The 13,471-nt window shown below is 41.0% G+C and overlaps 2 protein-coding genes across 2 annotated transcripts; one reads left to right on the top strand and one right to left on the bottom strand.

Moving 5' to 3' along the window:
* Window positions 1–4,354: 4,354 nt before the first annotated feature.
* LOC112087490 (ATP-dependent DNA helicase PIF1-like) lies at window positions 4,355–5,223 on the bottom strand. The gene is made up of 2 exons (XM_024157405.1): window positions 5,034–5,223; window positions 4,355–4,929 (listed from the first exon to the last, which is right to left on the bottom strand). The coding sequence occupies exons 1-2, from the start codon at window positions 5,221–5,223 to the stop codon at window positions 4,355–4,357; spliced, it is 765 nt and encodes a 254-aa protein (XP_024013173.1).
* Window positions 5,224–8,013: 2,790 nt separating this feature from the next.
* On the top strand, window positions 8,014–10,610 carry LOC112087488 (uncharacterized protein At3g60930, chloroplastic-like). Its single transcript, XM_024157404.1, has 3 exons — window positions 8,014–8,944; window positions 8,994–9,679; window positions 9,840–10,610. The coding sequence occupies exons 1-3, from the start codon at window positions 8,014–8,016 to the stop codon at window positions 10,608–10,610; spliced, it is 2,388 nt and encodes a 795-aa protein (XP_024013172.1).
* Window positions 10,611–13,471: the final 2,861 nt, after the last annotated feature.

The following is a 13,471-nucleotide window of genomic DNA, read 5'->3' as shown; positions in this document are numbered from 1 at the left end:
AAAAAAGGAAGTTACAAATGTAACGATACAAACATATTTCTATCAAATCCAATTAATATTTATGCAAAGTTACAGAGACTATATTAATTCCCTTTCTATAATTAAATTTCAATATCAAGTTGTGTAATATTTAATTTTCATAAATAATTAAGAAACTATATATACTTTCAAATCGACATGAATATTTTATATATTGGAAAATTAAATTGAGTATAAGTTTGTTTAGTAACCAAAATGTATATAAATCAAAGTGAAGTTTATGCGATGTGAATCTATACATGCAAAAATATTTCGAACGAAAATAGCAATAAATAAAAAGCTGAAATCAGATATCGATCAAATCAAGTCAATATTTTCACTTTGCATGCACAGGTCCTAAAATTATGTATTCAACAATAATCCAACTACCAAACGATATGAAATTAATTGGTTACATTTTACTATAAAATAAATATTTGACAAAAACATGCATTATTATTATATTATGATTACGATTTTGCCAAAGAACATAACCGTATATATATATAGTTTTATTAAACATTAAAAATTTAAATTTCAGATTATTGAGTTCATATTTATAAAACATGTATTAAAAAAGTAAATTTCAGATTATTGAGTTCATATAAATATTGACAACAGAATCATAATGAAAAGCATTTTTGTTACTTCATAAACTCAATAGTAAATTCAATAAAAAGCAAAGTTCAAACATCCCATAAGTAAATTCATGTCAGATACAAAGAAAGAAACAAAGACATTTATAAAAAAGTAAATAATTAAACATATTGAAATCTCAAATATGATTTTCGATCAGTTTCTAGGCTTCACGGAAGATGGACTTGCCTCATCATCATTACAACCCAAATCAATGATATTTGTAGGTTTATTCTGGGTGTTCCAAAACCTGCAAATAAATAAATTATTGTAAGCAAACATATCAAACCAAATATTTTGAATATGTTTAAAATAAGCTGCATATAATAGTTTACCTTCTAACGAAAGTTTTGGCTCGTGGACAATCAGGATGAAACTCGATTCTAGAAATCCCTCCTCTAGACCGAATATAGTATCCAGCTATGACAATAATATAAATGTTATTTCATAGATATGACAATAAAGAAATCAATAATCAATCAATATTAATAATGTAATTTCTACTAACCTTCTCTTTGTTTAACAGACCAGTCAGTTAACATAACAACAAATGGTAATTGATTTTCACTGAAGATCTTGTCATTGAAATCAATTGCATGTGGTCCTAATGCAACACACGATAACAATAGCCCTCTACATATCGATTACAACAACATATTATTTAACAAATAAACTGTTTTTTGACTCATTAACAAATACATCAACCAAAAAACATTGGAAACTTACTTATGATCCATGATAGTGAAAGATATACTGGCAGTCTTCTTATCCTGTCTTTCAGGGTATGAATCATCATTCACCGTGACCAGTGGATCAATTTTGATAACAAACCCGAGAATATCTGAAGAAGAAAATCAAATTACAATTTATATGCTATGTAGTCAGTTTCTTAATTAAGATAAATAGTAATGAAATATAAGATTTATAATAATATGCATAACTATACTGATAGGAAGACCAGGCTCTGTTTTGCCACCAAACACATCAGAAAAAGAAATAAAACCCTAGTGCAGTATCAAATTCGATAGGATCTATGTGATCCACTTCAGTGTTATTTAAAAACCTGATACAACTACCAATAGGAGAATATGGTTCATCTGATGTTTCATCAAAGACCACAAATTCTGAAATACTTATCCATTCTCCTTCTTCAATTGTCTTGTCGAAAGCTTTGATTAAATCAGTAATATATAGATAAGCTTGAATAGTTTCACCCTGAATATATAAGATAATTTAGAAAATACAAACCAATATCTCAATGTAATATAACAAAAATCAAACAATATACGAGAACAATAAAATAAGTACCTCTTCGTCCATCAACATAAATTGTAACGATGGACGTTCCCTTGGATGTTTTACATGCCATTTCTTCAAAACTTTGCATCTTATAGTCCAGTTTGTCTGGTCAGAATGCAGATCTGAAATGAGGTCATAGTCTTCCATTGAAGGGTATTCCACAGAGCTTTTGATTTTCTGGAAAATAGTAACTGAAGGTTTGAATAAGAAAAGGGTAAGAAGTCTGTGGTCTCGGAAATATTAATGTGTTTAGATATTTTTTTTAATTTCCATTATTGTATGATATTTATTTACATCAAATTATGCCCGTATATAATCAATATATATTTATCATATCGATAAAGTTACTTACACAGCTAGTCAATATGTATTGAAGACATAAAAAGAAAACAGATTTATGTCATTGCGTTTTCAAATCAACTACAAAAGTAGTAGAGAATATTCGATGATAATTTGTATACGCAACAATGCGTTATATTAAAAAATCTCAAATATATATAGCGTATATATATAACGCAGGAATTAAGGTAATATATATTATTTTAATGTCTCAATAAATTATTAGACTAAATTCGTGATATTAATATAGGAAAGTTTCATATGTCATACAAATATTGGATATGATTATTCAAATATAATTTGGAAAGTAGTAAGGTTCGTCATATGGGAAGACTCAAATAATTTAAAAACAATTACATACAATAATTACAAAATTATGCATGATGGAATATGGTAAGTCCATATTAGAAAGTATAATAGAATACTCTAAAGATTGTAAAATATAATTACAACAAAGGACTACATAAAGTGTCAGATTAAAAATCTAACTGCTTGATAATACATTTCAGTAATCAATAAATCTGATAACATTGTTTATTTCAAGAAAATAGACTACAACTGATTATAAATAATAATATAAACAAATTATTTTCATATTATGACGAACTGAATATTGTATGTTGAGATGTGGTTGTACTCGATTATTCTCAGTTGCATTGATTATAAATCCTGTAAAATGATAAAATATAGTGAGTAAAGGCAAAATGTTAATATAATAAGCCCTAAACAATTTCTGAAAATTAGTACGTACAATACCTAATAAATCTTTAATGGCTGATACATCTAATTTCTTGCAGACTCGTTTTACAAACTGCATTAATAGATTACTGATATTTAATTAATCTAAAATGAAATAACCATTAATATTACATTCTGATTACAATAAAGGAGTTTGAAATACCTTCCACATATCTGATAGGAGTAACAACAGTATAAATTATGAACTGAATAATAAAGTTGGAAGTTGTGGTAATGTCTTCATCCTGAATCGGAATAAGAGTGAAATCTTCTATTGTAACCTACAAATTTTCTACAATACTATTCTCGAAGAATTGAATGTATTTTCTATAAACTGTAGCATAAATTGTATGGCCCTGCAAAACAAACACTAAACGTGTTTCTTAATGTAGTAAATAATTAAAATACTGAAAACGAAAGCAAGGATATCATTACGATTACCTCTTCGTCATATAGTTTCATATTGAGAGTAGTTCCCCGATGTGGAGTATATTGTTTCCACTTCTGAATAATTTTAACTCTAATTTTCCAATCAGTAGTAAACGGATCTAAATCAGATATATAATCGAAAATACAACTCATGACTGTGAAGCATATAAGAATCAAAGTAAGGCAAATCGTTAAAAATATAACACGGTATACTCTTTATATAAAGTAACATCTTTGTGATAGGGTTTTCGTTTAACTATATGGAATATTATGGAAAAGGTAACTGCCAAGATATTCGGGATATAGTTGTTCGATATCAACGTGAAATATATTGTGTAATCTAAAAGATCCATGCATATCATTATATCAGTAAATCAACGCTACACACTAATAAATTAATAAGATCAATAACTTTATTTGATTGAATATCAACTCTAATGAACTTGTATAACTTGAATAATTTCTACTTGCTTGGAGGTGAGAAGCAGACTGTAATTAAGTGAGGAGGGTATTGGTTAGGCAAGACATCAGTACATATAAGGAATTATTTGTAATCTACAAATATGAATGATTCCAGTTAGTATTTAATTGTATACAAATGTATATAAAACAAACTTCTATGTCAAACTTTATCAAATTATAATATAAGCTGTTGAGATTGTCATAAATCAATTTTGCATATAAAAAAAAAACTAATGAATCCTGGTGGGTAATAATACATAAATATCAAATAGTAGACCAACATATTGCTATAAACCAAACATAAACACGACATCAATAGCTTTCCTTCCAACTTCCTGAATACATTACAAATCCATCATACATGTTAATTAAAAAATCATACTAAGCAAACGTAAACATTAGTATAAGTTATAACTTACCAGTAATGTTGAAACTATATCTTCTGGAACACTTCTTTGAATACAACGTTCATTGTCTGTTTTTGAGGTTTACCATCTTTGTCAATAATAAGCACCTTTAACCCATCCTTTGATTTTACTCTAGATAGAGCAACATATAACTGGCCATGAGAGAAAACAGGTTTTGGCAGATATAGACCGACGCTTGAAAGTGTCTGACCCTGACTTTTATTTATGGTCATAGCAAAGGCAACAGCCAAAGGAAATTGTCTTCTTCGCATTCTGAATGGAAATTTTCCTTCAGGAGGTGCGACATTCAACCTTGGAATATAAACTTTCTGACCATGAGTGTCACCAGTCAAAACAATAGCTTTGATGATATGATCAGCTAATTGGGTGATTTGTAGCCTTGTCCCATTGCACAAACCAGCCTTTGGATCTATATTCCTTAATAGCATAACTGGTGTTCCTACTCTTAATCTCAAAGAATGATTAGGAAGACCAGACAACTTTATATTATTCAAGAAATCAGGAGTATATACTCTGCTATCCTGGTTAGATGTATCAGATGGATCTATAGAATCAGAACTTAGATAAGTCTTCTCCTCACCTTGATAATAAAAATTTATAGATATATCAATACAGTATATCAATATAATAAAAAAACTTAAAAACTAAATGAAGTAAACGATAAAAAATGGTAATTGTGTTTACCTGTCAACATAGAAAGCATGTACTCGTTGATGAGGCATACATCGTCATTCGTTGGACACAAAATAGCCCTTTCCTGGTAAAAATGAGGATCGGTTTGCTCTTCAAAACTTAAACCATAAACTTCCTCGACAATAGATTTAATGGGATCATCACATTCTTTTATTAGAAGTTCATCAGGAATGTCGATCATAACTTCTCATGTGTTTGGTAGATTAATTTTACCATCGCCAACTTTAAGAATCCAAAATGATTTGATTTCCTCTGCTACGGTTTCATCAAGATTAGCCAAAAGCCTCATGTTTTTTGTAAGCTTGAACACCTTGCAATGATCCCATAAATATGACGAATTAATAGAAGCCATAACAATGTCTTCCCTTCCTCCACCACTGATAACGGGCAAAATTTGTCTAAAATCACTACCAAACACAACAACTTTTCCTCCAAATGGTTTTTCCTTATGACGCTTAATAATATCACGCATAGTACGATCCAAACTTTCAAAACAATATCTACTCATCACAGGTGCCTCGTCCCATATGATAAGAGATGTCTCAACAACCAAATTCCCTAAGTCTGTTCCAGGTTGAATATTGCAAGTAGTGTCATCATCTGGATTTATTGGTATACCGAAACGGGAATATGCGGTTCTACCACCAGGCAATAACAAAGATGATATTCCACTACTTGCAACATTCAAAACAATTTCACCTCTAGCACGAACAGCAGCAGACAGTAGTTTTCATAAATGAGTTTTTCCAGTACCACCGAACCCATATAAGAAAAATATTTTCTCTTTATCTTCTGTGACAGCTTCCATGATCTCTTTGTAGACATTCATCTGCTCGTCATTTAAACCAGGAACCATTCGTTCTACGATAGCCTTCATTTCCTCTCTATCATAGTTTCTTTCATCGTATATTAATTTATTGATACCAGCTGTGTTGTAATCACCCTCTGGCAAAGGCATTCCATCATAATTTGAAAGAGAACCACCATTGCTTTGCAGTATAGTTTCAATTGTATCCAATGTGTAATTTTTTAGCTGTTCATCAAAGAGGTCCAGTTCTGCAAAATGATCACATCATATTTATATAAATCCAATACTTCATATTCGCATAAAGTATTATGGTATACATAAGATATATAGTTAGAGACCATTTTTTCAAAATAAAAGAAATACCTGGATTGTTTTCAAATAATCTTCTTCTGTAAAGAATATCATCAGATAGCAAATTCCAAGTTTCTTCCCAAACTCCAAATGGATTAATTAAGCTATCAGTCAATAGCATAACGCATAACAGTTTTCGAAGGAAGTCACCAGAACCCCACATGCTTGCTTCATTAATCCTGTGTGAGCCAAAACTCGCACAACCAAAAATTTGTTAAAAGAAAACTAAGGGATCGGAAACTTCTAGGGTTTATCGTCAAGAACAAAAAGATCGAAAGAAAGTTCTTCTTGCTGTAAAAGTGTTTAGCTCTTATTGCTTAGGGTTGCAAAAGTTACTGAATGAATTGTGTATACATCGTCTATTTATACTAACTCTCTGAACCGCCTAGCCGAGAATCTCGGGAGAGATTTTCGGAATATTTCCTTATCGCCTCGTGCGGCTCACCGCATTTGTATTTCGCCTAGGGTTTTTATGGGCTTTGTCTCTCAAGGCCACGGTTCGGCCCATCTGAACTTCTCCACGGCTCGGCCCATCTAAGCTTCTCCGCGGCTTGGCCCATCTAAACTTCTCCATGGCTCGTGACACTTGCCATTTGAGTCGAGACGTGAGCTGGTCCACCTCACCGAGGCGCGGCTCGGCCCACGCGTGTTGGAGAGGGGCTCGGCCCATTTCTTGCAATACGGCTCGGCCCATCTCTCTTTTCCTCACGGCTCTCCCTACTGGTCTATCTTCACGGCTCTCCCACTTGGTGAGAACGGCTCTCCCACTTGGTGAGAACGGCTCTCCCACTTGTCTTGGTGAGAACGGCTCTCCCGCTTGGTGAGAACAGCTCTCCCGCTTGTCTTTTTTCCATACTTAGACATTTTGAGATGGTCTTATCTACGTGGGGTGAAAACCGACCCCAACAGTTAGCCCCCCAGCTCGTCAGTTTCGGAGGCGAGAGTGACGAGGTCCATTACTCCTGACCGTAGGATAAACCATCGAGTCAAGCTGTTATGACATAAGCCCAGATGAGGTATTTTGGGAATGAAGACGCCGAGGCGTTTCCAGGGAGTGCCGAGGGTGCCGAGGCAAGTTTAAGGACGAGGCAATTTTGTTTGGTAATGATGAGCCGAGGCGATTTGAGAAGGTTATGCCGAGCCGAATAAAGGGTGAGGCGTTTCGAGAGAAAGTTCGTGTCGAGCCGTTTTTGTTAACGACGAGGCGTTTTAAGAGAGGGAGTTAATGCCGAGCGTTTTGAGATGAAGTTCGTACCGAGCCGTTTCGTTAACGACGAGGCGTTCCGAGAGAAAAAGTTAATGCCGAGCCGTTTCGTTAACGACGAGGCGTTTCGAGAGCAAGAGTTAACGCCGAGCCGTTTCATTAACGACGAGGCGTTTCAAAAGAAAGAGTTAATGCCGTGCCATTTCGTTTAACGACGAGGCGTTTACTTTGGTGAGATACCGGATGAAAACTTGGATATCCCAACTATTGGTCTTCCGAGAGAAGATTCCTGATTTATTGGCGCGTGCGACCGACGCAGTTCAATCTAGCCATTTCACTGTGGATTCCACGCGCTGTTTGGATGGTTTCCCAAGGTTTACGCGGAATTCACGCGCTTCGGTTTTCCTATAAATGGGTGAGCTCCTTCATTCTTCCTCATTATCTTCAGACTCACTCGTTTTTACTAACGGTAGCTCTCCCTTCTCTCTTCTCTCTCTCTCTAGTTTATTTATTTTCCGGCTAGGGTTTCCGAGGTCTCCGCCGTTCCAGATCTTTTTCCGGTAGAGGCTCGCCGAGTCGTGCTGTAACTCTTGTACAAGTCGTAAATTATGTCGAGCTGCTCCGACGATTCGTTGGATTCACTTTTTCATTACGAGCCGAGCCGCGTAGATGCCAAGGCGAGAGGTACGGCAGAATCCTCCGAGGCGTCTGTTTCGCCGAGCCCCTCCAATCGTTCATCTGACGAAGCGTCAAACCATGCAAACCCATCAGATGTCGGCTCTTCGGATGGCGAGCCGTCGGTTTCGACGAGCCGTCCCCAGGATCCCGTTCCTGATGAGGACATTAACCGCGCCGCACTCAAGGCCGAGGAGGAGGCATTTCCCTTTGACCTTTTCGAGGCGAAGCTTGAATTGGAACGTCTCATGGCGTCCCGAGGCGCTTCCATATCTGGGCGAGGGCCAAGAGTTAAGAGACAAAAACCTGACCCGCATGGCTCTACGCTCTGCTCCCTTGAGTCGCTCGAGGCGTTGAGGCATCGCTTCGGGATATCCGAGGCGGTGGAGTTCGTCGTTCTAGAGACGAGTGACCGAGCCGACAACCCTCCAGAGAATCATTTCACTCTGTACGAGGCGTTCTTCGAGCTTTACTTCCTCTGGTTCCCGATCCCCGGAGTGATCCTCGAATATCTCTGGAAACACGGGATCTCGATTGGGCAAATCATGCCGAGGGGATTACGGCATATGATTGGCATCTTAGTTCGAAGCTTCGAGTGCGGAGTTGATATCGAGCTGAATCACCTGCTGAACTTGCTGGAAGTAGGGAAAGCTCCGAAGGGAAATAGATTCTATATTTCCAACAAGGCGAAGCGACGGATCATCGGCGGTTTTCCCAGCAAGGATCAATTTTGGACTGAACGCTTCTTCTACGTCTTGGTGAACGAGGCGTCGGTCGGCGAGAATTACGTTCAAAGAACCAAGACCGCTTGGGGGCCACTTGGTAGCCGACCCGAAGCTTTGCCTCGGCTCGGAACTATTTTTGGTATCCTCTTCCTTTTCTGAAAATTTTTCTTTTTTGCTTTGTTTTGCAGTTCAGTGCTTTCTTCCCCCTATTCCCGACGACCTCTTTACTGTTCGAGACTCTCTTTCGGCGCGGAAGGTTAATTGGAGAAAGAACTTCACCCTCGAAAGAGTAGAAAAAGCGCGAGCCATCCTTGCCGGAGTCCCCGTCAGCTCTTCGTCCTCAAGTTCTTCAAGGGATACCCGAGAGAAGATGGTGATAATCGCTCTTAGAGAAAGGAAGAGGCGCGAGGCAGAAGAGACCGCGAGACGAGCTGCCGAGGCGGCTCAGGCGCAGACCGAGGCGGTTCCAGCGCAAACCGAGGCCATCCCTCAGCCCGACCCCCCGAGCCGGGAAGGAGACGAAATGACCCGAGCCGTAGAAGGCAACACAGCCGAGGTGGTTGGGAGAAATGCAGCGCCCGAGGTGGAACCGGGCGAAATTGTTCCCGAGGGGTCCCGGGATGATTCGGCGGTGCGGAGCAAAACTCCTTCGAACTCCGCCATTTTAGCCCTCCCAAAGTCGACAAGGCCCCCGACTTCAGTTGTTCAGAAACACGACCCGAGCCGGAAACGTTCGGCCGCTGTCAAAGGGAAGGGCGTTGCTGTTCAGAAGGACGAGCCGTCAAAGAAGATGCGGAAGCCGACGCCCGGGGACCCCGCCGCGCGCAAGTTGATCGTCGACGACCCCGACGCCTCCGCCATCATGTTCTCGCGTGTAAATAACGCGAACACGTGTCTTCCTCCTCCGGAAAAGTTGAGGAGGCCGAGGTCATATGGCGCGATGGCGCAGCGCGGTACCAAGATACGTTCTATTTGCTTTCCTTTATTTTCGTAAATTTTTACTAAATGTTTTAACGCGAGTTTGTTCTTTGCAGTTTGTCACGGCCATTAATGGCCTGATGGCCGAATACGAGGCGGACCTGTCTAAGGTCGAACGTCGCTTGGCCGAGGCCCGAAATGAGTCTGCAGCGTCAAAGGCGAAGCTAGAAGAGTCTCAGACCGAAGCCGCGGCGGCAAAGGGGAAACTGGACGAGGCGGTGGCCAGGGCGTCCAAGCTGGAAGAGGAGAAGATCGTTCTGCGCGCCAACGTTGACAAGGTCTCCGCCTCGGTCATTCGCCTCGAGGAGACGAGGAGGGCTATAAGCGCCGAGGTGGCGATGCTGAAGAGGCGTATTGAGGCCAAGGATGCCTTGTTCGATGCCAAGGTCAAGAGGGCGAAAAAGGAGGCGAGGCGAGAGCTTACGGCGAAGTTTAAGGAACATCTTGCCAAGGTGGAGGAGGGTTTGGTCAGGCTTGAGAAGGCCAAAAATGATGAGAACGATCTGGGGCAGATCAAGGGCAATCTTGCGATGATTGCCGACCTGAAGAAGCCGGACGCCCCGACGCTTGACGACGAGGAGGCGAAGCTGAAAAGCTGGGAGAGTGAATATGCCGACAACGAGGCGTACGAGCGTATTGCTTCCGAGATTCGAGGCGAGCTGTATTACTCTCCCGTATCACCGGATTCGGTCGACACCACCCTTGGCAACGAGCCGCTCGAGGAGACGGCGGCCAACTTAGGCGTTGTAGATTCGAATGGATCAAACGCGGGCACGCCGGTCCTCTCGAACCTCTTCGCCGAGCGTGAAACGCAGTCTGCGGCCTGATACTCTCTGCTTTCCCCTGTTTTGTCCATGCTTCTGTTTTCTGAATTCTTTTGTGTAACCGGTGCCTGGACGGCTTTATCCACCCGACATTTATTTTTGCTTATGGATATATTCTTTTTTCCTTAGCCGTTTTAGGATTTGATGCACTTTATTTTCAACGATCTGTGCGAATATCCGTGAGAACCGTTGGCTTAGAGAAAATTGTCGAGGATGAAAACTGCTGGGTCGAAAATGATTTTGATTGCTTCCTTAGCCGAATTCTTCGAAGTCGATAGAAATACGGGCTAAGGGTCGAGTCGTTTAAAGATCTCGTTTGGATTCTTAATCCCGAGCTGGGAGTTAGTTTTGTGGAACATCTTTTAGGTGGTGCTGGAAAGTTTTTAAGTGATCAAGTCGAGGCAAATTTTTTGCTGGCAACGCCGAGCCGTATTTAACGACGAGGCATTTTTTCGCTGTGCATAGTGCCGAGCCGTGTAAACGACGAGGCGTTTTAGCTTTGCATGGTGCCGAGCCGTGTAAACGACGAGGTGTTTTGGCTTTGTATGGTGCCGAGCCGTAAGGACGACGAGGCGTTTTAGCTTTGCATGGTACCGAACTGTAAGGACGACGATGCGTTTTAGCTTTGCATGGTGCCAAGCCAAAAGGACGACGAGGCGTTTTAGCTTTGTATGGTGCCGAGCAATAAGGACGACGAGGCGTTTTAGCTTTGTATGGTGCCGAGCAATAAGAACGACGAGGCGTTTCGTTTTTGTTAGCCAAAGACGATTTGGTATTCTCATTGAATCTGACTATGGACCGGCGTTTCCGAGAGGATGACTATGCTTGTCCGGGTTTTAGGAGTTTACTTCGGTTTTTAGAGAAAGCGATGTAGTCTCGGCTTATATTCTCGTGTGCGATAGTAAACCGTGGCGACCTGATACGTTTTTGGTCTGATATTTGTATAGCGCGCTTAATTTTTTATCCGTAGAGGATGTAACTTGCACCCTCGTCCTAGGAAAGGTGGTAAAAGTCCGTTTAGAGAACTTTGTATTTGTTGCCCCGTTGTGGCCAGCAACGAGACGAGACGTTCGGTGGCTTAGTTTGCCGAACTGAAACTGAGGACCGATTAAGGTCCGAGGTAACCAGGTCATGATTACTCGCCGAAGTGATGAGTGAAAAAATTTAAAAAATCCAAACTTGTTACAATAAGTTGCTGATTTAGAAAGAATGAGAAACTAGCCGAAGCGATAATGAACAAACGTGAAATAAGTAGATGATTCAAAACGAACTGAGAATGTGCCGAAGTGGCGATGTTCCTAAGTGAGCAAGCTAAAATTGTAGAATTAAAAGAGGTATGTATACGTACCCACTCCCCCCCCCCCCCCTTTTTAGGAGGGGGGACAGCTGAACCCGTCCGAGGACGGGCTGCCTACGTACCCTTTGCAGGGATCAAGCCGTCCCGTAGTTCATGTTGGTCGTGTTGTATCCTTAGTGATAGTATTTCTTCAGGTGCATTGCGTTCCATGATCTTGGAATCGCCTCGTCAGCTAGTGTCGCGAGTTCGTAGACTCCTGGACGAACCACTTTTGTGACCTTGTAAGGACCTTCCCAATTTGCAGCTTTCCTGCGTTCTTCTCAGCAGTATTTTGGAAGACCTTTCGGAGGACGAGTTCCCCTGCTTTGAATCTTCGGCTACGAACGTTTTTGTTGTAGTATCGCGCCGTTGCTTGTTGATATTTCTGTATTCGAATTAAGGCTTGGTCGCGCTATTCGTTGATTAGGTCGAGCTCATCTAGCATCATTAAGTGGTTCAAGCCCTCCTGTCCTGGTAGAAGTCTTCGTCGAATACCTGGAAAATCCACCTCGGGGAGAATTACGCACTCCGATCTGTAAACTAAAGCGAATGGAGTTTCCCCGGTGGCTCGGCGCAGAGTTGTTCGATGAGACCAAAGGACTCCTTCGAGTTCGTCTGCCCACCGTCCCTTCTTGGCGTCGAGCCTCTTTTTCAGACCGTCGAGGATCGTCTTGTTGGCTGCTTCGGCTTGTCCGTTCCCTTGAGGATATCTTGGCGTAGATTTGCTGAGGCGGATTTTCGACTTCTCGCAGAAGGCTTCGAAGCGTTTTGAGATGAACTGGGATCCGTTGTCGGTGACTATCTCGTAGGGGATCCCGTGTCGGCAGATGATATTTTTCCAGACGAAGTGTTCGACTTGAACATCTTTTATGCTTGCGTAGGAATCGGCTTCGACCCATTTGTAAAAGTAATCCGTGAGGACGAGCAGGAAACGCTTGTGCCTCGAGCGATGTAGAGGTCCGACGATGTCCATCGACCATCTCATGAACGGATAAGGTGATGAAATTGACGAGAGCAACTCGGTGGGTTGATGAATTGTTAGGGCGTGCCGCTGACACTTTTCGCACTTCGCTGTAAATTTCTCGCAGTCCTTGACCATCGTGGGCCAGAAGTAGCCATGCCGTTTAATCTTGATAGCAAGCGATCTTCCGCTAGAATGGTTCCCGCATGCGCCGCTGTGCACCTCGTGCATGATCTTTCTTGCCTCTCGGTCCTTCGACGCATGTCATGAGAGGCCCTGAAAATCTCCACTTAAACACCTCGCCATCGACGAGGACATACTGCGCGGCCTGAGCTTTTAGTTTGCGGGCTTCCCATTTGTCGGTTGGCACCTCTCCATCGGCGATATACACTCATCGAACTTTTGCACCAACTCTCGGACCATTTTGAGGTAAGCTCCCATTCGTCCATCCTTCGCCTCGTATTCTCCGTTGAACTGACATGCCACGAGCTGTGAATCGCAAAAGGTTCTTATCTTTCGTACTCCAATTCCCTGCGCTAGTCGTATGCCGGCGAACAGTGCTTCGTA

This window comes from Eutrema salsugineum, unplaced genomic scaffold (assembly GCF_000478725.1).
Source record: "Eutrema salsugineum unplaced genomic scaffold, Eutsalg1_0 scaffold_17, whole genome shotgun sequence".
Lineage (NCBI taxonomy): Eukaryota > Viridiplantae > Streptophyta > Magnoliopsida > Brassicales > Brassicaceae > Eutrema > Eutrema salsugineum.
This window is presented reverse-complemented; position numbering and strand designations above follow the sequence as displayed.

What these genes read in the sequence shown, in the direction of transcription:
- LOC112087488 (XM_024157404.1), top strand. Translation starts at nt 8,014, where the DNA reads ATGTCGAGCTGCTCCGACGATTCGTTGGATTCACTTTTTCATTACGAG. An exon ending in TCGGCTCGGAACTATTTTTG is followed by an intron (nt 8,945 to 8,993) that starts GTATCCTCTTCC and finishes TTTGTTTTGCAG; the next exon opens with TTCAGTGCTTTCTTCCCCCT. An exon ending in CCGCCATCATGTTCTCGCGT is followed by an intron (nt 9,680 to 9,839) that starts GTAAATAACGCG and finishes TGTTCTTTGCAG; the next exon opens with TTTGTCACGGCCATTAATGG.
- LOC112087490 (XM_024157405.1), bottom strand. Translation starts at nt 5,223, where the DNA reads ATGATCGACATTCCTGATGAACTTCTAATAAAAGAATGTGATGATCCC. An exon ending in CATGCTTTCTATGTTGACAG is followed by an intron (nt 4,930 to 5,033) that starts GTAAACACAATT and finishes TTTATTATCAAG; the next exon opens with GTGAGGAGAAGACTTATCTA.